The 21,819-nt window shown below is 44.7% G+C and overlaps 1 protein-coding gene across 1 annotated transcript in view; it reads right to left on the reverse strand.

Annotated features, from left to right (window-relative positions):
* Positions 1 to 1,126: 1,126 nt before the first annotated feature.
* ttc27 (tetratricopeptide repeat domain 27) overlaps positions 1,127 to 21,819 on the reverse strand; it is a 58,203-nt gene continuing 37,510 nt past the window's right edge. The window contains exons 11-20 of the mRNA XM_066696650.1: positions 17,188 to 17,283; positions 15,100 to 15,222; positions 10,971 to 11,198; positions 8,734 to 8,832; positions 7,993 to 8,045; positions 6,742 to 6,907; positions 3,389 to 3,586; positions 2,919 to 3,030; positions 1,707 to 1,807; positions 1,127 to 1,383 (exon numbers count right to left, since the gene is read on the reverse strand). Of these exons, the coding sequence (XP_066552747.1) occupies positions 1,264 to 1,383; positions 1,707 to 1,807; positions 2,919 to 3,030; positions 3,389 to 3,586; positions 6,742 to 6,907; positions 7,993 to 8,045; positions 8,734 to 8,832; positions 10,971 to 11,198; positions 15,100 to 15,222; positions 17,188 to 17,283 (1,296 nt within the window). The 3' untranslated portion in view covers positions 1,127 to 1,263. The remainder of the gene's footprint in view (positions 1,384 to 1,706; positions 1,808 to 2,918; positions 3,031 to 3,388; positions 3,587 to 6,741; positions 6,908 to 7,992; positions 8,046 to 8,733; positions 8,833 to 10,970; positions 11,199 to 15,099; positions 15,223 to 17,187; positions 17,284 to 21,819) is intronic.

Consider the following 21,819-nt stretch of genomic DNA (forward strand, 5'->3'; position numbering starts at 1 on the left):
GTCTGATCCTTTCCCTGCCCTGAAATCCTCAGGTTTCATCTGCAATAAAATCAAATGTAATCAGTAAACAAGACGGCACGCATGAGCAACATGGACTTGTCTGCTTCTTGCCTTCAGACAGAGACTGATGTGCAAATATTACACAGCGGGGTCTGAGCACTGGATGCCTCACGTACAACCAGCAGGTCTCTGCCTCTCCGGTGCACAACCCCAGACCCGCCTGGCCAAAACCCCGGCACCCGGTGCAGAGGTCTAGTCTAGCTCTAAATATAAATATACTGTTCCTTACACAAAGAAAACCCAAACGATGCTATCAAGGTTCACTCATTCTCCAAGACTTCCTCACTGAAAGGCCTACTGGGCACAGATATGACTTACCTCAGGTTACCTTCATTGGACAGCTTGGTTATGAAAGCAATACAGGGGCCAGTAGCATAAAATAGTGTATTAAAGACTAAGACTAACCAGAGGGTGAGGAGGCTAACTTTTCAGGCTATCTTAGTATACAAGTATCTTTCCCTTGAAACTGCTTGCCTGAGACTATGACAAGTGTCACTTATGTTGACAGCTGGAGCCTCCCATTGGCTCGCACAAACTGTTGTCCCGCCCACCCACAATCCACAAAACAGAGACTCCTCCCCAAGAGACTTCAATAACCAAACCTGTGGTCCGTTAAGTTTGGAGGGAGGTAATCCATGCTGAGGATTCCTATTCAATATTTGTTTCAGCATATTCTTAGTTTCTGCCCATCTTTTATAGACTGCACTCACAGCGGGTTGAGGCTGTTAACTTTATTTTATCCCACGCCTTGTTTGAGTGCATGTATGTTTCAGAACATTTCCCCCAAAGTATATCCCAAATAACTAGCATAGATTTCCAGTTACAGTGAACTGGGATCATCACTTATTTTTTTAGAGAAGCGTCCGTCTTAACATTCCCAGAATGCATTGGGAGGTTGACCAAGGAAAGACTGTTTTATGCAACCGGTTTAACAGAGTGTCTATCGTTAGAATGACTTGTAATTATACTAAGACAAAGACAAAGGTTTCATTTAGATGGGGTAAAAAAAAAACAAATCTTGTTCCTAGCAGGGGCCAAAGCTGCAAACAAAATCAGAAACGCTTGGTACAAATTAATCTTTTATTTTTATTTCATATTTATGATGCTGGTTACATAAAACAGTATAAAAACGCCCGAGTGCCGCCTGTGATGGTGGGATTGTCACCGTCCAGTCTGTGGTGAGTAAGATGGGCCGAACTCTCCTCACTGAGTCCTCAGTCGGGCGCTCACGTCCTGCAGCTCCGTGATCAGGTTTTCCACGGTTCTGACGTCATCAGCCAGGGCGGAGTGGATCTCCCCCGTGGCAACATCAGTGTACATTTGCTGAGGGAGACAGTAAGACTCAGTGCTCAGAAAGTGCTTTTGAAATTACAGGGCAGCAGTTCAAACAAACATCACATGCAAGATACAGAATAATCAAAGAACCATAATGCCTTTTATTTTTCCGATTTCCCCACAGCCAACATCATCAAGATGTTCAGGAGAAATACCTTAGTTCAGCTGTTCTTCTAATAGGGCCGTGACCTTTAAAAGCGGCCCAATCGAGACAGCCGCTGCCGCGTGCGTTGGCTTGCTGGGGCCGGGGCCCTGTGCACAAAGGAGGCCGAGACACCGGATCGGTGCCTGGTCCTGACGGGGAGGATTACCTTTGCCTTCGACGATAAACTGCGCAGGTTGAGGCGAGCCGACGACAGCATCTGCACGGCTTCCTGAGGATTGGATTTGCTCCGGCTGCAGGTTAGGGAGACTGTGGGAGTGGAGGAGGAGGAGGAGGAGGCACGCTCGTTAGAGGGGGGCTTTCACAGCAGGCGGGTAGCACAATGAGCACTGAGCACGGCTGCTACCGGGTCTAGCCGATACCATTAATCACGGCCCTCATGTCTTCAGTTCTCCACTAATCCCCACTTCGAGCTCCACCCTCACAATTTGGAAAGACCGGCAAAAACAAAGATGGAGCAATTTCGGGCTGACGTTACATTCGGCTCAGAGAAGACAGGAGCAAAAGTAATTAAGAGCAAGGGAGAAGCTGTACTCAAGCTAACATATTAAACAGCTCCAATTATCTTTTTCCTTTCTATTTGATCAGCACAACGTGTTTACACAAGCCCTGTCAGCTGATTAAACACACTTAATTCCACTGATCGAGCGCAAAACTGTTCGGGCTGATTCCTTCTATCAGGAAGCGCCCAATCAACGCATGGCAGGGAAGGTGAGGGATGGATGATTTATAGATTAAACTCCTTTCTTTGCTTGCATTACATATTCAGCTTCCCCCCCAGGTACACAGTACACATAAAATATATTGTAAATGGGAGGGAAAATTTAAGTTCCGATACATTAGCTAGGTTCACCTCATTATAAATCATTAGGATCTGCGCCCGTTTCCGTTTCTGAAGGACAAAAGCCCTCTTTGAGACGTCGCAAGGAGAGCCCATGCATATAATAGGGGAGCAGGGGGACGCCTCTCGGCTGCTGATTAAACCTGGTGACGGCAGCAGCTGCAGAAGTGTGATCCCACCGGGTTTCCTAACGCAGCCTGCATGTTTCATTCATCTACTATGAGAGGTTTCCCCATGTTTATTACTGGAAGCGTTCTTGTTATATTGTAGTTTTAATTTATATTTATTTTACCCTTTGGTCAAGGGTGAAATTTAACAAAAAATAATATATACTTGTATTTAATTATGTGTTTATTTAAAAAAGAAATTGAGAAGAATTGCTCCACTGTACTTGACTGTAATCGTGCTTGGCCGTGGACTGGGCCTTGCTGGTACGTTGCATTAATACAATGAAAGATCTTGATTCTCGGAATTGACCCACAAAATATGGGTTGTGATGTGAATCGGCGAGGTACGCACCGTTGGCCAGCTCTATGGCTCCTTTCACCACTTCCCTGAATGTGTCGATGTCCTTCTCCCATCCGCTGACCTGTGTGTCACAGCGGTGGGCCTTGGCCAGGAACTGCAGAGACTAGGAGACACCAGGCGATTGTTAGGCCGTCCCACAGATGCATTCGTTCTCTTGACACAGTGCACCCCATTCTCCCGAGCAGGGTACGCCCGTCCTGCACATTAATGTGTCGACTAGGCACGCCAGACGGGCTCTGAATACATCAGCTCATACTAAACCCATCTGGCTGTTTAGGAGCTCCATGCGGGAAGAATTAATTTGAGATAACCCCAGGTTTATTAGGTTCATCCCTTAGTTATTCATCAGTAAAGGGAAAATGGCACCACTTCGCGTCATGTAGGGGGCATCAAAATAGGGGTAAAACCCGTGAAGACCCATTTTTATAAACCAGGCCTCTCAATTAAAGATATGGACTCACCTTTTCGTTGTCTTCCGATTTGTCACTGTGTCCGTCTCCGTACAGCCTGGCATACTGCCTCCAGATGTGTGCGTCGCTGGTGGTCTTGGAGGTCACGCGGCCAAACAGCTCCTGCAGCTTGGCCTTGAGAGAGGAGGCCTGCCCCCCCCGCCGGTCCTGCAGCCCCTCCACAACTGCTCGCACCAGGATCCCCAACACCTGCAGCCCAGCGGCACAGCAGCACAGGTGAGCGAGAGCCTCGTACTACCACAGTCCCTTCAATTCACCCCTCACGCACACCCCCCTTTTGCTCAAGTCCCTCGGAAACATTCAAGTTGGTGCTGCATCAAGGTATCGTGCCACCTGTGCCAATGAACTGGCTCTGGGCAGCACCAGTGTCTGACCATGAAGTCGCACAGCCCGGCCAAGCGCAGCCCTGCCAGCTGGTGGAGCTCCTGAGTGGGGCTCATTTCCCAGAAGTGGGCCGAGCCTGGCCTCTTTGAAGACCCGTACTACTGAGCTGAAGGCTGTTGGTGAACAGCTTGAAACACAGGTGTCTGCTGGAGGTTTTTAATTGTTTTCGGGAAATCTAGTGCTGACTCCCGGTGCAAACCTTTCCAGCCGCAGAAAAGGAAAGGGACACAAACTGTGCATGTCAGTTGGGTGTTTTTCCCCTCTCTATTTTACCACACAAGAGTTCAATGTATTAAGTACCCTGGGTGTTTCACAGATGAGCTTTACGTAAGCAGTTGTTTGTTGTCGTTTATAGAAAGCATTATGAAGATAAAGTACCTCAATTAGTACCAATAAGAGTCACAAGGGTGATCTGTGCTGAAAATCTCTTGGGTTCTTTATGTCCCGGTCCCTGTGCGTTTAACACAAAAAAAAAAAGTGACGGCATGAATCCCAGAATCCCCGGCGAGGTCCCAGCAGGACACTGAGGCCCGAGGGCACTGAAACTGCACAAACGCAACCCTCCCACACCACCGTGCACTCCACACCCGAACACACGCTTAGCAGCAATTCAGCGAATAATACATTCCTCTTCAATGAGCAAATCAAACAAACAAAACAGGAGTCAACAGTGAGCATTGCATCATGCAGCACCTCCGAAAAAAAAAAAAAAAAAAAGCTGCAGAGCTCGACTTAATAGAAGTACTAAAAAGAGGAGTAGCCAAATGATGAGGGGGTAGGAAACTGTACAGCAGGAATAACTTTCCACAAAAAAGCAGTAACTGTCTGTAATCTCTTAAGAAAACACTTTAAAACACCAAAACAGATGTGACAGAGACCTACCTCACCACTAAGAAGTGCATCAGCAGAGCGGTTTGTGTTTGGCTAGTGTCATGAAAGAGACTGACAGCCCTGGGGGAGGGGGCCGGGGGGGTCAGCGCAGAGTCCTGTTACACGATCCCTGTGAACCTGACGGAGCCGGACGTTTTCAAGAGCTGCTACAAGGAGCCCATCGTGAGAAACAGACGCTCAGCTCCAGGAGGCGTGAAAACGACCGAAATACAGCCGAGGAAAAGGCAATCGCCGCCTCTCGCCTGTGCGGATGTGCGTCTGCTCCCGCTCTCTGGATCCTGTGTGTGCAAGCTAGTTTTTCTCCACTCTCCCTTGTGTAAACTTAGCCCCCCAGATACCTCCACGGGGGGGATCTCAGAGTTTTTATCTGTATAACAAACGAGCTGTCGTGAGCAAGCACTGCAGCCAGCCTCCTCATTGCCAACTCATTCTAGACCGTTCAGCGGCTTTGTTTGTATTACCACCTGGACGTAAAAAAAAAAAAAAAAGACCGTGGACAACGCTGAAAACATAAACCCATTATAACTAGAAATAGTTTTACAGGAAGCACAACAGTAAAACATAACTCGATAGCTCAGTCTCAGGTGCAGTCACAAATCACCGGGGATTGCATTACACACATTTCTTCAGACATGAATACTTCCCTTCCCTGAATGTGTGTGGTCCATACCAGAACAAGCTTTTCTTTTTCATACCTCATAAAAATGTTATATGTCAATATAAGAATGTAGCTACAATTGTGTAAATGTAGAACAATTCCCTTGGTTTCCAGCAATAACTCTTTCCTCATGCGGTCACCTCCCATCTCAGACCGAATGCTGTACCCTATCAATAACGTGTGTATGCCACTTCTTCAAGGGCCCTCACTGTCAGGGAAAACTTCACTGTGGATCTGTCATGTGATCACAGAACGCTACATGGCTACCAGTCTGAAGGGCCCACTCAAACTAACAGACGTGAAGAACATGGCTTCAAGAGCACTTTCACACACTCACTCAGTGTACATTAATTCATTAATACAACTCTAAAGACTCTCTCATTATTCCAGTGATAATATAGTATATGTGAAATCTTAAGTGAGATCTCGCCAAGGTCGCAGGGGATGGAGTTCTCCCAACAAGCAAAGTTTCTATTTCGATTAATCACGAAAGGATCAGACCGGGCTGGAGAGGAGTTCGGGCTCGGGAAGGGTGAAAGCTTGAGATCTTAAGAGAAATGCTCTCAAATCCAGTGTGTCCAAGAGACCATTAAAGTGCTTCCAAGACAGCAAACTGCTTTGTGTCTAGAGACAGTGAAAGTCTGGAGGCTAAAGCATATTTGCCCACAAGAAAAAGAGCAAGGCATTTTCCCCAAAGTAAGAAACTGATCAATTTAAATAAAATAAATAAATATATGAATAAATACAGTACGGTCCCAATTACTGGAATGTATCTGGCGCTGCGGGGAATGGAATCGTGACCTTTTAAACTTGCGTGGTTTCATATTTTAATTCTCAACTGATGAGGAGCCAGGGCCGTTCCTGCCAAACAGTTTAAGCTATTAAACCAGAAGAGGAAAAGAAAATAACAACATTTAAGGAAACCCCCACTGACTTCCAAGGTAATTAAAAAAAACACACAAAATAACCCATGGTGCTATCACGACTAAACAGGAGAGATGCATTGGAAGCGTCTGCCCCTTGCTCAGTAAATACAGTGGCCTATTTCTTCTGTCAGGCTAAAATAACCATGCTTTTTCTCCAGGGAAAAACAGGAACGTTTAAAGCCCAACTCAGACGGCTACAATTCCCAGTCCCACCAATTTCTCCTGTTCTTCCCGCCCTTATATGTACATTTAGCAATGCCATTTCAAGGCATTTCACTGCATACTGCCAACTTATTAGGCAAGAAACCTTAATAATGGAATATAAAAAGTTGGTTCCTTAATAAGTTTCTTATAGAATTGTATACGTAAAAGCCCTACTGTGAAAATATTATTTAAATTAACTAGCAGGGTGGAGGGTCCTGGATTATACTATGTGCGTATTTGCTAATCTTGTTTAAATTGCAGATTGAGATCATGGAAATGACCTGGACATCCTTGTACTTCTCTCTCAGGTCCAGGAGCCGGTGGTACGCTGTGATGGCTTCTGAAAACTCGCCCACGTCCACACAGGTGGTGATGTAGTTCTCCCAGATCTGCCAGTGTTCGTAGTTGCACTTGAGAGCTTCCTGCAGAGTCCTGAACGCCTTGGTTCTGTCAGAGAAGACCGAGAACAGATCAAGACGGGCTTGACACGTCACTGCAACCCATATCGAAATACAATTTAAAAAAATAAATACTAAACACATATCTGATAACCACACGTGTCCTTCTCCTTTACTCCCTGTGTATCATCTTAATATTCAAAACGCACTGCATTACTGTGCAGAATATTTTTAATTACTATTATTTATAACTTATTCAAAGCTTTATTCTGGAGTCCAGCTGATATTTACAGGAACCAGCAGAAAAGTTCTCAGAAAGGGATTCTCCTGATAATAAAACAGCTCAGTAACTTATAAAGGAATAGGATGGCCTTGACCGTACGCTTTCTGGGAAGAATGTTTTAAGGGAAATAACCTAAACCTCCTGTCTACTTTCCTGTAAGAGCTTCCCTCTCAGGAAGTTTCCAACTGACGTCTGCCTACCAAATCTCGTTCACGTGAGGGCTCTTGTACGCAGAAGAAAACATGCTGCAGTTCATGTCCTACCCATTTCGCTTGCTAGGATACAGATGGTGCGAGCGTATGAAGTAATTGAAGACAGCTTTGTGAGAATTAATGAGTGTACGCATCTTCAAATACCTTGGGATGCAGCCAAGATGAAGGTGCATTCGAATGTACAGTGTTAGGTTGAAGCATCTAAAGCACAAAAAATCAACAAACTACATTTCTACATCTTCACCATCTCACAACTGTTTATCGGCACTGACCCACATAGGAGAGATGTTTCATACGCATACTGTGAAGCAGTTCCCAGAGCTCGCATATCAAGACACCAGCTCTACCCTTTGAAATCTCTACTACAATCCAGGGCTCCAAAATCAATACTGTCAGCTGTTACAGATTGCCGAGCCGCACAGCTGGTTCTGTGGGGAGCTTTGTGAAGTTGACAGACGAGATGACTGAGGGCCATCTCTGGTCTCTCTGCACCTCGGGCTGGCGTAGCCTAATTCAAGTCACAGACGCTAAGGAATAATTATAAGTTGCGAGCAGCGCTGAGGGAAAAGTAAAAACAGAAGTTAAGTCACAGAAATTTTGGGCGGGGGTGGGGGGGGGCTGAGTTGTGCTTCTACTCACTTCTGCCGCAGACGGATGTAGGCGGTGGACAGGTTGTTCCAAGCTTCAGCATTCTGTGAAAAAGAAAATGGGAGTTAGTTCAATTTCTCTCAACACAATTAGAGAAGAACTTTAAATAGAGTTTCAGTTACCTGCCTTGAGGTCAGGACTTGTAAGGACATTGTCCACTTTTACGGCAATGAAACTGGGAATAAGACATTAGCAGATGAAGGTCTAAGAGTCCTGCTTTTCCAGCCTGGGTTTAAAATGTACTATATATGGTGGACATACAGTAAAGAAACCCAGCCGACCGATCGTGGTCTTCTGTTTTCAGCTGCACGCCAGCGTTGCTGTCTCTGATAAAGACAGATGTGTGCATTTTTGACAGCGTGAGTAACAGACGGGAGGCTCGCATTGAGAGCGAGGGGAACTGAAGCGGGATGCTTCAAGACTGACTCAGAAATGACCGCACTGGCCAGGGGGGGCTGGAGTACAGCGGGCCAAGCGGGAGAGGAGCGTCTGTCAGGGTGATGCACGGCTCCCTCGCTACAACCGTGACCCTTCGAATCAGAGACGGGGTCTGAGAGCGGCGCGGCTGTGGCTCGCATTACCGGTACATTCCTCCACAGCCCCGTAATCGCCAGCGCCTCGCGCTCATCGCATCAGCGCCGGGTCCGTAACTTATGTCGGAGAACTACTCCCATGGGAAAAATAACAAAGAAGAAGAAACCAAACCAAACAGAACGAAAATACTTCACTTACATCCGGCTCCAGCCCAACACATCTCTGGAATGCCTTCGCTGCCCCTTCGTAGCCCTCCACTGCGATATAGGCACAGCCGAGGGAGAACCAGACTCCGAGCTGCGGGCCAGAGAGAGGGGACATTGTTCAACAGTGAGCTCATGTTTCCTTCGAGAAAAAAAAAAAAAAAAAGCACCACAAATGGATCTTTCTGTCATTTTATAGTTGGGGTCGGATACATGTCTCTGGAATGTTTCTGTCCAGGGACGGATGGATTATACGTTAAACATCACAACGCTGTTTTGGGTTGACCACCCCCCACACCCTTCCCCCTCAAATACCCTCCTACCCCCGACCCCCTGCTACACGTGAATTTGGATCCTACCACACAAGACGCTCATCTCTGCTTCACAGGGCCTCTGTAAAAGACCCCAGCTTTCCACAGCCTCACAAACATCACACGGAACAGCAGTTCGCATGGTCATAGACCTGCCACCAAAGTCAAATATTGGCCTTGTTTTTATTGAGAACTAGTGGAAATTGGTATAAGAGGGCATGGGCCGTAAAAAAGGTTTCACTCGTTCTGCTCAAAAGAAACAAACAGGTGCCACCAGGGAGAAGTTTAACGGAAGTAGCGAAATGACTCCCTTGTGTGGATCAGGGTGTTAATTTAGAAAATGCCGATCTGTCATTCCACTTGAGTGACAGCTGAGCGTGACACAGCTCTACGCAGCTGACAAGCAGCATTAACGCAAATAAGTTAAAATGTCAATCTCCCCCAGTCAGGTAGATCTGTTAGCAGGCCAATGCTGACTATAAGGTAGGCCACTCAATCATTCAACAGAGAATTGATGAATAAATCCTCCCCTGTCACAAAAAGGCACGCACCAGTGTGCTCAAACGCTGTCTATAAAGGTGCTTATTTAATGCCACCGTAGACACTTTTTTTTCCTTTGCTGTCTTTGTTGTGTTAAGAAATTGAATAAAATAAAAAGATGCAGCACATTCTGCTTTTTTGATTTTTTGAGTGGTCATTGGGTAGGAATTAAATAAAAGTTGAGCAGGGAATATAATATTAAAAAAAAAATCCCCATTTGAGAATTGTGTGGAAACTTTGCGCCCCCTCCAAGTTTAGACATTCTGTTTACTAACATTTGGCCGCCACCTGTCATTGAGTTCTCAGCCCGCCTGTCGGGGGGAGCACTGTGGGACTAGAAAGGACTTCCTTTTTTTGGGGGGGAGCTGGGATATCTCCTCAGCCAGATCAAGTAACTTTCACCACCAACCTGGAGAAAGTTTAAAAGGGATGATCTCCCTTCAGTGGCATTCCAGTATCGTGTTACGACTCCATGACTCATTAAGAAAACAAACGCAGTTCTCTTCCTCGTTTCCTCACAGAAACAGGAGCCCTGCTCGCTATACCCGAGATGTCCGTATGTTATTAGCGTCTCCATTAGTCAACGGACTTGGGGAGGCCCCTGAAAAAAACACTGAACAATGGCAGGTTCTCTTTTTCACCGAGCCCTTTGGTGTCAATCCCATAGCGCTGGATTAAGTCACAGATCAGGAATTCCCGAGGGTCCACCAGGCTGCTTTTGTTCTTCAAATACTCTTAGGCTTGACCTTCCCGAGGGTCAGAGGTTTACAAACACTCGATGACAACACAGAGGGCGAGTGAAAATAGAGCTGAAAGGCGCGGACAGGGACAGCAAGGTGTGTGAAAAAACTCTGAGCACAGAGGAGTTACTTTCACCAATAGGCTGAAAAGCTGAGGGGGCGGGGGTTGGATTCCCCTCCTGCAGCTTTTTAAAAACAGAGGGGTCAAATGGCCGATGCACAACGGGCAGTAGTACAGTTCACAGGGTTTGACAGAGAGGGTCAGCAAAATTGATTCATCCTTCCAGCACAGAAGTAAAAGCAATCCCCCAGCAGCACCACAGCATAGTCTGGACTGGAAATCTCAGACAGTTTTATAAAAGCATGCTTGCCTGTTATAACACTTTCACTTCTGGCCCCTGAACCGTCCTCTCCTGAGGAAACATAAAAAGCCCATCATCTGACCAAACACCAGATCCAGCCTCACAAAACTGAGCAACGTCAACCCAAGAATCATCACTGGAGCGGTTCATTTTTTTTTCCATCGCTCATATGCGTCAAACTTTTCTGTCTGGTGGACGGACGACAACACAAATACTGCGTCGGACCAGGGAGCGCTCTCCTCTGTACCTTCCTGGATGGACGGCGGGTGCGGGGGGTACCTGTATGGCGTTGATGCTGAGCGAGCGTTCAAAGCAGTCAATGCAGAGCTGGAACTCCTTGTTGCGCATGTGGAGCAGGGCCTTGGAGCGCTGGGCGCGTGCGCTGCGGTGGCCGGACAGCTCCCATGCCTTGTCGTAGTAATGGTGGTCCCTCAGCACGTCCCCCAGCAGGCAGTACAGCGTGGGTGTCTCCTTCTTCTCCAGCTCCCTGCGCAGGATCTCCTCCGCCTGCACGGGAATAGCAAAAGCAGACCGACAGAAATAAGGAACAGGGAAGAAAGTCTTCAGCAACAGGGATGTCCTAATAAACGGCCGCAATGCAACGAACCTGGGTGGAAAAATAAGTAAATCAAAAAAGAAAGGATTAGCCGGATAACACCTTACCCCAGCTAACACCTGGCTAGAATACAGAAGACTTTGCAGCTCAATCACACCCAGTTCCAGTGAAAGTTCAGGCCATTCCTCACAATGGACAGTGGCCAGACGCACAGTGGAGAATTAAACCTTAAGCCACTGCTGAAACGACAGCTTTCCCTTCATGCAGCGCCTGAAACAGCAGACTTGACACCTAGCTGTCAAACGGATTGTACTAACTACAAAGATCCCATTTGGATAACAAGTGCCTTTTATTTGCCATGTTGATGAAAACAATCTGCATTTTTTGGTGGGGGTGAGTCTAGGTGAATTACCTAGACCTAAAGTGTTCATTTTGAAATCAGGATTACAGAGAGAGACAAGGGAGAGAAACATTTCCTAAGAAAGATGATCTGTTTCACTTTGGCATTCATGTGTGAGATGCAGCCCATCAGGTACAGGTAGATTACATTGAGATAGAAAGTGGAAAAACTGGGAACACAAAAACAGGATCACCCGAATCGTGTCCTTGCCTTCGGAGGGGTGCAGTGGTATTTAGAGGACCTCCAAAGATTGTTTTCTCTTTTATATGACACAACTGTGAGCAACTTCGCCTCAAAATGAAATTGCAAGATTCTGATACCTCCTCGAGGCTTATGAATTAATGTACTTAGTTGATGTTAAAATCATTAAATTAGGTAATCTGCGATACCCCAAGGCCTTAATAGTATTTGCATAGCACAGCACTTCGTTAATGACAAAAAACATCAGAAATTTACAATGTATTATATAATGTATAATATCTTGTGAGTTTATAGTTTTACCTGTTATTCTGATAGACAGACTTTTAACCACACAAACTTAATGTGAGTCATTACTGTGAGTTAGTGCAGATTTAGCTTTTGGTCATTCACCCTTTTTAATGGCACTAAAATCTATAACAAACTGAACTGCTTCCAAGATCTCCCAGCAGTAAGTAATTACAGGGCCATCAACCAAGCTGTTGTTGCAGGACAGAAAACGGATACCTCTGTACCAAGACAGGACGCACCTCTGCCCGCACTTGCCACGGGTTAACTTGTACGCAAGGAAACAAGATCCAATTAGTCGCTGCAAAGATCCACTCTCGGGTTCTACATGGCTACCAGAGACCAGCCCCCGCAGACAGATGGGGTCTCTCAGACTGAAGTGATTGGGTTATAAACGACCGTTGAGGATTAAGCTTTCTGGCGCAAGGCTGGGGGGGTGGGGACCACTGCCAACAACAACAGCAGGTTAAGAGGTAACATCCAGTCATTAATACAGAAACCCAGCGACACATGGGCCAAGAGATTATTCAATTAGCCGTCTCCTGTGCTTAGTAAAAGCTTCCCAATTACCCTTGACATGCTCTTGACACCAGTCTATAACAAGGCCATTGCAACAAATAAAAAACACTTTTTTGTGCCTTCTTAATATATTCAGAAGGAGACAAAAATCAATTGAGCAGACCTTGTTGAGAAATTAAAACAGATTTATTAAAACAACTTTTTGATGACATAACTTTAATGGGATGATTATGGATACCGTTTCATAACCTTGGAGGATGGCCACAAGCCAGTAACCCAGTGTCCAGCTACTTAACCAACAGACAATTTAGGATTTGACCTTTGGTTGTATATGGCAAACCAGCTCTGTGACTTTTTACTGCTCAATTATCCTCACGTTGGTACAAATTGGCACATACAGAAAGGCAATTCTAGATAGACCTCAAGATACGTGGTCAGATCTTAATAACTCCCCCTCACCTGCACACACAACTCTTTGAAAAAACATTATGAGTCTCAACTCTGTCTCAGCTTCAAAGAAACAAACTCACCAACAATAGTAAGAGACCATAGGTCAACGGAGGGGCTCTCCACAAGTTTATGCTTACAGTTGGATTAGGGCAACCCAGTCAATATACTGAAGAGAATGCATTCAAAAATCAGAGCCCCACAGACCGACAGCCACATACTGGGGACATGAATACAAGAAGTAAGGAATTCAGACGACCGGGTTTGCATTCATCGCAGGTTTTATCCAGTTACACAAAGTGCTGCTTCAGATCAAACCGAGGTTTTGCATCGTCTTGAAATGAATATAATGCACCACGCAAATCAGATTGCCAGATAAAACGAGCTGTAATTGAATGAACTGCACAAAAGGCCCAGAGGAATCCGATTCAGTTCTGCATTTCTGAGCAGCCAACTGGAGAGAGTCTTTATCCTGCCGGAGCGGGAGTGCCACCCGTAGCGCGGAGCTTCCCAGCAGTAACATGATTAAGTGATTAACCTTTTCAGTGTCAGGATGGCCTGTGGTGGAGCGTTTGCCCCGGGACCCCCGTGGCCCGCAACTGTGTTGTACGTGCAGCTCTCTCTAGAACTCTCGGATGCAGAGAAGCAAAGCTCATCTGGACACTCAGGATGTTTGGATTAAAAAGACAACAACCCTGATTTAAACTAAACGTAGGACGTCTGATGTCTACAGATCGGGGTGTTTATTCAGAGAGGATGATTCTGGAGAGAGCGGTGTCTAGGAAGACCCCGTGGTAACTATTTAAGCTCAACTACAGAAGTAGGTCAAACAAAGGAACAATGCTTCCTCTGCGTCTCTGTTTATATATTTCAGGAAGTATTCCAGATGTCTATCTTGTGGCTGCTCCGGAGCAACGTTTCTGTTCAGTCAGGACGTTTGTGTTAGTAATGACGACAGTACAACCGCCATGTCTCTGCAGAGCCGTGGAAAACCATGAGACCTGCTCTACAGACGTCTCTCTGATGTTAGGACTCAATGGTGCAGTGTTTAGCTGGTCTTCCAAATGCCCTGTCTCTCTTCATGAATACCAAAAATCACACAGCTCTCACCTGTATAAGCACTGGGATTTATAGAGAAAGAGGAAACGTGCTTAAAAATTACAATAAATGATGTGCCTCTCTCATTTACACTCAAGTGTTTCCCACTTGGACTCTTCTCGTGTATTAAAGACCGGGAGTGAAAATCCCTAAAATGTTGTCTTGGGATAACTCATTTGCTATGGAGTGACAAAACAAAAAGTCATATAGTTGTAGAGGCAATGCAGTATGTTATGACTGTAGAAAACTGCAGAGGTCAAAGGGTTAATAACACCAAAGTATCCCTGTGACATCCAAAGAACATTTTGCACAACAGAAGGGATGAGAGGATTGTGCTTGTCGATCCTATGTGATACGGCCCATTCTTTCACTGTACAGCTCCGACTCTGGACGCATTCTCTCGCTCTCGGAGGCACACAGGCGAGATCATTTCAGTGCAGACAGCTCAGTGAACCGAGGAGGCGGCCTGATCCGTCAAGATAGCAGCTCAGAATCATGACCCCACTTCCCCTACACTGTAAGCCTCCCTGCATGCCATCCCGTTCTGTCCAGAGTCTAGTGCTAGTGTTTCCCCAGGATCTGGTCCAACTGATTAATGAATGATTAATACACTTAATAAAAATAGTATCCTGTTCTTTAAAAGCACAGTCAACCTCATGGCTATCCTTAGGTCTGTTTCAAGACCGAACCCAGAACAAATGGCTTTCTGAGAGAAGCAATCACTTCAAATCAATCAATCAATCACTAATATTCAAATTCAGCCAAGCAGGGTCTAGTCCTCGCATTAAACGTGACTTTATTCCATTGTGAAGTGGTATTCTTCGATACCTGGTTCAGGGTAAAGTTAGCCCAAAGAAGTGTGTAGCACTATGGCTTTCATTTCAATGCAGCGAATCCCTGACCTTGCCATGCTGGCCCATCCTCTCGTAGCAGATGACCGTGTCCTCCCACATCTGCAGCTTCTCGTAGAGCTGCAGGGCAGAGCTGGTGCAGCCCAGGTCAGTAAGCAAGCTGGCGAGCTGGCGCTGCAGGGAAGGAGAGAGAGAGAGGTCGTCCAACACAGGTAAAACACACGCGTGCGCGCACATAAAAACACATATACACAGGCACATACACACACTGATAGTTTCATCAGAAGACGCCCTATTGACAGAGATCCATCCTCAGCCCCTGACAGTTCCTCTGCAGCCTCCAACCCTGCTTGACGTGTGCATGAGTGAGAGACAGCACGTGTGTCCAGCAATGACAGGATGTCAGGATGTTAAGTGCCTCCCACGTTAGTGTCACAGCTCCCAAAAGCAGCAAAATTAGCAGCTTGCACTAAATGTTACTCAATGTTACTAAAAGTTAGTTTTAATCTGAATTCCACAAATTTACTAGAGACCTCTATGGCAGTGAAACCCACCCATATATTTTACAAGGGTGTGATGAAGTGGAAAAAGAGGCCTGCTCCTGTTTTGACGGAGGTGCGGTGCATGTTGAGTGTGAGGGCTCCAGGAAGTCTGCGCACGTATGTTTTACTGTATTTCTGGAAGCCCGGGTCAATATAGCCGTGCAAGTATTTCTATAACTCGCCTGGCAGATGTCCAGCAACAATAACAATAAAAAATAACCCGCACACTCTCCTCCCCAACAGCATCGCCCAAACCGGCACAGCAGCGATTGATGGTCACGTGACCAGACCGTTACATTAAACGGCGCAGCAGGCACACGTGCGGGCCGAGTACAATCAAGGAAACCGAGAAGTAGAAACTGTGGAAATGAATTCTAAACAAACAGCTGTACGCACGCACACACACCCCCCACGGCCATTAACTGCAGCATTTTATTGGTTTTCCATGTGATTATTCCTGTATCCATTCAGGAACCTTAAAGAAAAATGGGAGGTTTCGACCCTACTTTACAATAAGGGGATGCAATAGTAATCAGGGCAGCTTGTATGAGCTTAAAGAGAAATTAAATAAGTGTGTGTATGTAAAGTGCATTTTCTACTGCATCAGGAGTGTAAATGATGTCTGGAGGTAGGCCGTCACATGGCTACCTGACTCACAACCCACAGCAATGAGCGTCTCCGTTCATACTGTATTTGTGTTAACGGTTATTACACTGGGCCTCGGCAACAACACCAAATGATCTTTTTACCGCCGCCTCTATTTTCCATTTCCTCGTCTCTTACAATCTGGCCGAGTTCTTTATTACGCTCGGTGAATAAAAATAGCGATGATGATCGGGTAACATTTTCAGCATACCAATGACTTGACAGATGGCATCTATATGTTTATAGGTTTTACCTTGAAAATAAGATCGCCAGGAGAGAAACAGCCTCCATTTTGAAGGTGTAAGTGTCTCTCAGGATAATATAGATGTATAATATAAATAAGGCATATGTTCTGAGAGTACTAGTGTTGTTATATTAGCAGGGATGCACTGGAAATAAAATGGCTGTAACTTTTTAATTGTAATTCTGGAGGAAAAAGGAATACAAATCGCAAGACTGAAGCATATTGTGTTTTTACTGCCAATTTCAAGCATCTTAGGCACTTGGGGATAGTGTTCCCACAACAATCAGGCTCATTCTGCAGTTTCCGGCATCCCACAGAAACCACATCAAACAGCCAACAGTGTAAACAAGAGAATGAAGAAAAACACACCACTGAAAAGTTAAAAAAAAATAAACCAACAAGGACCAAAACAATCCCCCGAATGATAATGTGTGATGTCAAAAGAACACTGCACTCTCCCGATACTGAAGAAATAAACGGGAGATTGCGTTATTCCCACAGCGCTGGGTGTTCGAGTCCTAGCCCACGCATCACTTCGATCTCGGCTTTATAGAATGTGAAGAGGTAACTAATATTAACCTCTTCCTGTTCCCAACTCTACCGAAAAAGCAATACATCCGACATGAATGGAAGAAAAAGGTACCAGTCATCGCATTGGACATCCTTTAGGTTTTGGTTATCCATACAGGACAGTTTGAGGACACTTACCTGGACGTCCCATCGGGGAGGCACCTGGCAGCTGTGGAACAGTTTCAGACGCTCCGACACGGGGGAGTTCTTCTCTTCAAAGTGATCTACAAGAGTCTGCAAAGGGTAGAGTATTAGTCACCATTATATTGACTTTAAACAAAACGTAAGGCTCACGATTTGTAGTACAAGTGGGACCGAGTGCACGAGTTGCCAACGAAGAACGGCTTGTCATTTACATTTCAACAGCTTCTTAAATTGTAGTTTTTACTTTCTTATGCAACGCACAATAAGAGCATAATATTACAGGTAGAACATGTTTGTGGTTTGAACGAACGGATCATAATGGCACATTTTCCTTTAATGCTGAACAGGCGAGTTAGAGCACAACTGTGGTCAGCAGGCAGAATAACCGCTTCACGATTTTAACATTTTTTGGACACTACACCGTAATTCCACTTCTATCCGGCTGACGTGAGCAGCTCGTTTTGGCCCATCACGCAGGCTGTAAAAGCAGTGACTCACGACCCTGCAGGAGCCGCCTATAAAAACCAGATGAGGACAATGCAGGCCGACTCCATTCAATAACTAGCGCACCTGCTGTGAATCTGCCTGGCGACGGGTTTCTCCGAGGCTGAATGCGTCCTCAGAAAGTCCCTTTTTGGCGCTGTAACATTCCCAAAAGAGGTAAAACTGGAGTCATGGACTGCTGGGAGGAAATGGATGGGGGATTGTTTTTTTTTGTTTTTTTACAGGGGACCACATCAAAAACTAGACTTGCAGCCTCACCTCAGAGCAGGCCAAATAACTGAAAAGTGTTTTCAAATGGGTACCAAGAGACAGACTGTCGAAACTACATTTAGATATCCTGATCCAGGGCACAACCTAATTGTGTACCTTTTCAGATAGCATAGATAGAAAGAATAAATGCTGTAAATAAAAGTCTGTCCATCTGTCCCCTAACGGTGGAAGAGCAGGTCCAGAGCACCAGGCCCACGTTAAAGAACATCCAACAGTACTAGAACATGCCAGAACAAAAACTTAGTGAATCTTAATGTCAACCCCGAATGATCAAACAACACAAATTGCAAATGGAAAACAAAACAAGTTAATCCAAAATCACTCCAATGTGTTGCATTGCAGCAGTTCACACAGGAATTACACAAATTGGACATCGAGGCCGCCTTTCGTCATAAAATTCCCATTCTGGTGGCTTTGAAAGAGAATGGTGGTTAAAGCGTTCTTTAATCCGTTGGTCTTTCTCTCTCACAAGAAGATCAAAGTTTTTCACAAAGACATAAAATGAGAGACACTGGAAGACGAAGAAACTGCATTAACCAATGACCGCATCCTTCTCTCCTAGATTTTATTTTTTGTGTACTGAATAATGTCTGAAAACATATCCAGGCTTTGTTTAGTCTCTGCTTCTACATCACTAAATATGGAAATAAAAATAAATTCATCACAACACGATCCGCTTAAACCTGCTCATCACTAAGTAAAAAAACATTGTTTACAATGAGAAAAGGCCAGGGAAAAGAGCAGATCCCCAAGCAAATCAACATTTAATTGTCACTTCAGTGATTACTGATTTAAACAGTTCTGCTGTATTTGTTTCAAAAAAATAAATAAAAGTACTTGTTTGGAATTCAAAACCTCTTTAAAATACAATTGTATAAAGCCAGAGGCTGGGTAATTTCCCTTTTAGTTAAAGTATACCCAATGCTGAAATACTGCACACGAGGAGAGGGTACAGAAATCGGTGCAGACTGACAGTGCACATACATTTTAAGCTTCTAAAATGTTAAAACAAGATTATTCCAAAAATTTGGAGACCAAGTCAACACCTTGAACTCGTGATTCATCAGACCAGGCCACCTTCTTCCATTGCTCCATGGTTCAGTTCTGATGCTCACGTGCCCATTGTAGGCGCTTTCGGCAGTGGACAGGGGTCAGCATGGGCACCCTGACTGGTCTGCGGCTACGCAGCCCCATACACAACAAACTGCGATGCACTGTGTGTTCTGACACCTTTCTATCAGAACCAGCATTCACTTTATCAGCAATTTGAGCTACAGTAGCTCGTCTGTTGGATCGACCACACGGGCCAGCCTTCGCTCCCCACGTGCATCAATGAGCCTTGGCCGCCCATGACCCTGTCGCCGGTTCACCACTTTTCCTTCCTTGGACCACTTTTGATAGGTACTGACCACTGCAGACCGGGAACACCCCACAAGAGCTGCAGTTCTGGAGATGCTCTGACCCAGTCGTCTAGCCATCACAATTTGGCCCTTGTCAAAGTCGCTCAGATCCTTACGCTGCCCATTTCTCCTGCTTCTAACACATCAACTTTGAGGACAAAATGTTCACTTGCTGCCTAATATATCCCACCCACTGACAGGTGCCATGATAACGAGATTATCAGTGTTATTCACTTCACCTGTCAGTGGTCATAATGTTATGGCTGATTGGTGTACATCATGCAAAATGGTAAAATGCACAAGAGCACAAAATGGAGGTCACAGGTTCATGCCTCATTGGACAACTGGACAGTAGTCAGGAACAGAGATGTGACAGGGGCACAGTGAGGACTGGTGTGGTTTAGTTCATTAGCAGAGGATACATCTTTTTAAAACCCATGCGCCTGATAGGGATGTGCAAGAGAACATTTCATTAATCAACAATAACAGCCAAGTTTGAATTAGTCTGTGACCTTTATGAACACAAATACCTATTTATAACTCACAAAAGATATACTGCTTAGTGCTTCTCTTTCTGTTGAGTACAAAGCTGTACGTCTGGCACATCATTTTATTTATAACTTTTCTCAGAAGTTTTGTTCATGCTTTTTAAAAGGGTTTTTTAACGTTTTTTTGAAGAACTTTTCTGTTGGTTAAACATGAAGAAAAGCATTATAATCAAATGTGGAAAGCTCCCATAAGTTATTTTTATGGACCATATTACAACTGTTATTTCAGGTATAGTAAAACTGCTACAGCTTTAGCTGAGTAAGAGAGTTTTAATTAAAAACATTAAGCAACTTGTTAATTGTATCCAGAGATCAGTAGCTTTAACGATCTAATCTGATTAAAGTTTGTTTACTCAACCATGTGATGTACATATCTATCCTGGCCTCAAGCAAGACAAATTCATCAAAAGTAAAATTTGCCTTTAATATGAACTTTCTAAAATCGTACAATTAATAATTTCCCCAGTGTAATATTTCACATTTGTGAAAAATGAAGCTATTAACCCGAGTGATATTACAGAAAGAGGAGGCGCAGTATTAAGCTGGAGTAATCTGGTGCCTGCACAGGAAGACAATTACCCCCCGAACGTTTAATTAAAAGACTCAGTCAACTCAGGACAAAGCAATTATATGTAAAATAAGAGGAGGGAAACAAGCCTAGCACAGCTCTTCTCAATTCAGAGTGCGGCGTCAGTCGGAGCCACAGAAAACAAAAACAAACAGTCAGTGTTCAAAATGGCAGCCATTTTGGAGATTAGCAGGCCAAGATGCATCGACTCCCTCGAGCATCTTCTGATTAATCTTTCTGCTGTTGAAAACAAAATGTGCTTCTGTTTCCTAACCGAAGCTTTGTGTTTAGCAAAGACTGCGATTCCTTTATGGAATGATTTTTACCCAACAAAAGCAAGGTACTAAACCAGGTCATACAGCAGGTGTTTCAAGTTGCAAATATGGCCATTCCCAGAGCGCCTTCACCGACTGAAGACTAAATTCTAATCACCATTAATTATTGAAGATGGTGTGCTTATCTTTACACAAGCTTATTTGAACTGCAACAGAAGTACAAGTTCCCATCAGGCACTGCAGCATAGAAAATAAAGTGCAGCCCAGCTTGTTCACTAAATTGTTTTAGATACAAAATACATAACTATAATGCCAACCAAATCTTCCAAGTCAACCTGAACATCCAACTCCAAGACCATTGTTTTTTGTTAGGCTTTGTCTACTGTTCCTATTTATGAATGAGCTTGGGTAGCTTTATGCAATTCAGAGACAAGTGTGTGTGTGTGTGTGTGTGTGTGTGTGTGTGTGTGTTCAGACGCGCTTTCGCGTGTTTCGTTTTCCTTCCTCAGTTAATTAGGGCTTGTGAAGGAAGTTAGCAGTGACACCTTTATTAACTTGCACTATTGTTGACTCCCATCATCTCTTTAGATCAACTTTATGTGCAGTTCTTAAAACCATCGATCACAATGTGCACAACCTGATCTGAAAAATGTGCTTGCTCCCTACAGTCCACTAGGAGATTTACTGCACAAACACAAAGTTTGCAAAAGTGTCACAAGGGATACACACAAAATCTGAAAGAATAATACAAAAAATGAACAGGAAAAATAACACAATATTGCAAACCCTTTCCTTTCAGTAATAACTTTAAATTGACCAAATGAATGAGTCACCAAATGAAGTTGAGCTAAAAGCTGCTGAAAAATCTGAAGTGCAACTTGGAAATGTAGGGGGGGGGGGCACGAATGCATTCTAGAAATCATACAATAGAATTAACAAGTGTTTACACAACAGAAGCCGAGGCCTCCAAGTCGGATAGTTACATGACAATAAGTTGCAGGCACTATTCAAAACAATAATTTAGCCCTGGAATGCGCCATGTGGTATTTTGTGCTGTAACA

This window comes from Amia ocellicauda, chromosome 23 (genome assembly GCF_036373705.1).
Source record: "Amia ocellicauda isolate fAmiCal2 chromosome 23, fAmiCal2.hap1, whole genome shotgun sequence".
Lineage (NCBI taxonomy): Eukaryota > Metazoa > Chordata > Actinopteri > Amiiformes > Amiidae > Amia > Amia ocellicauda.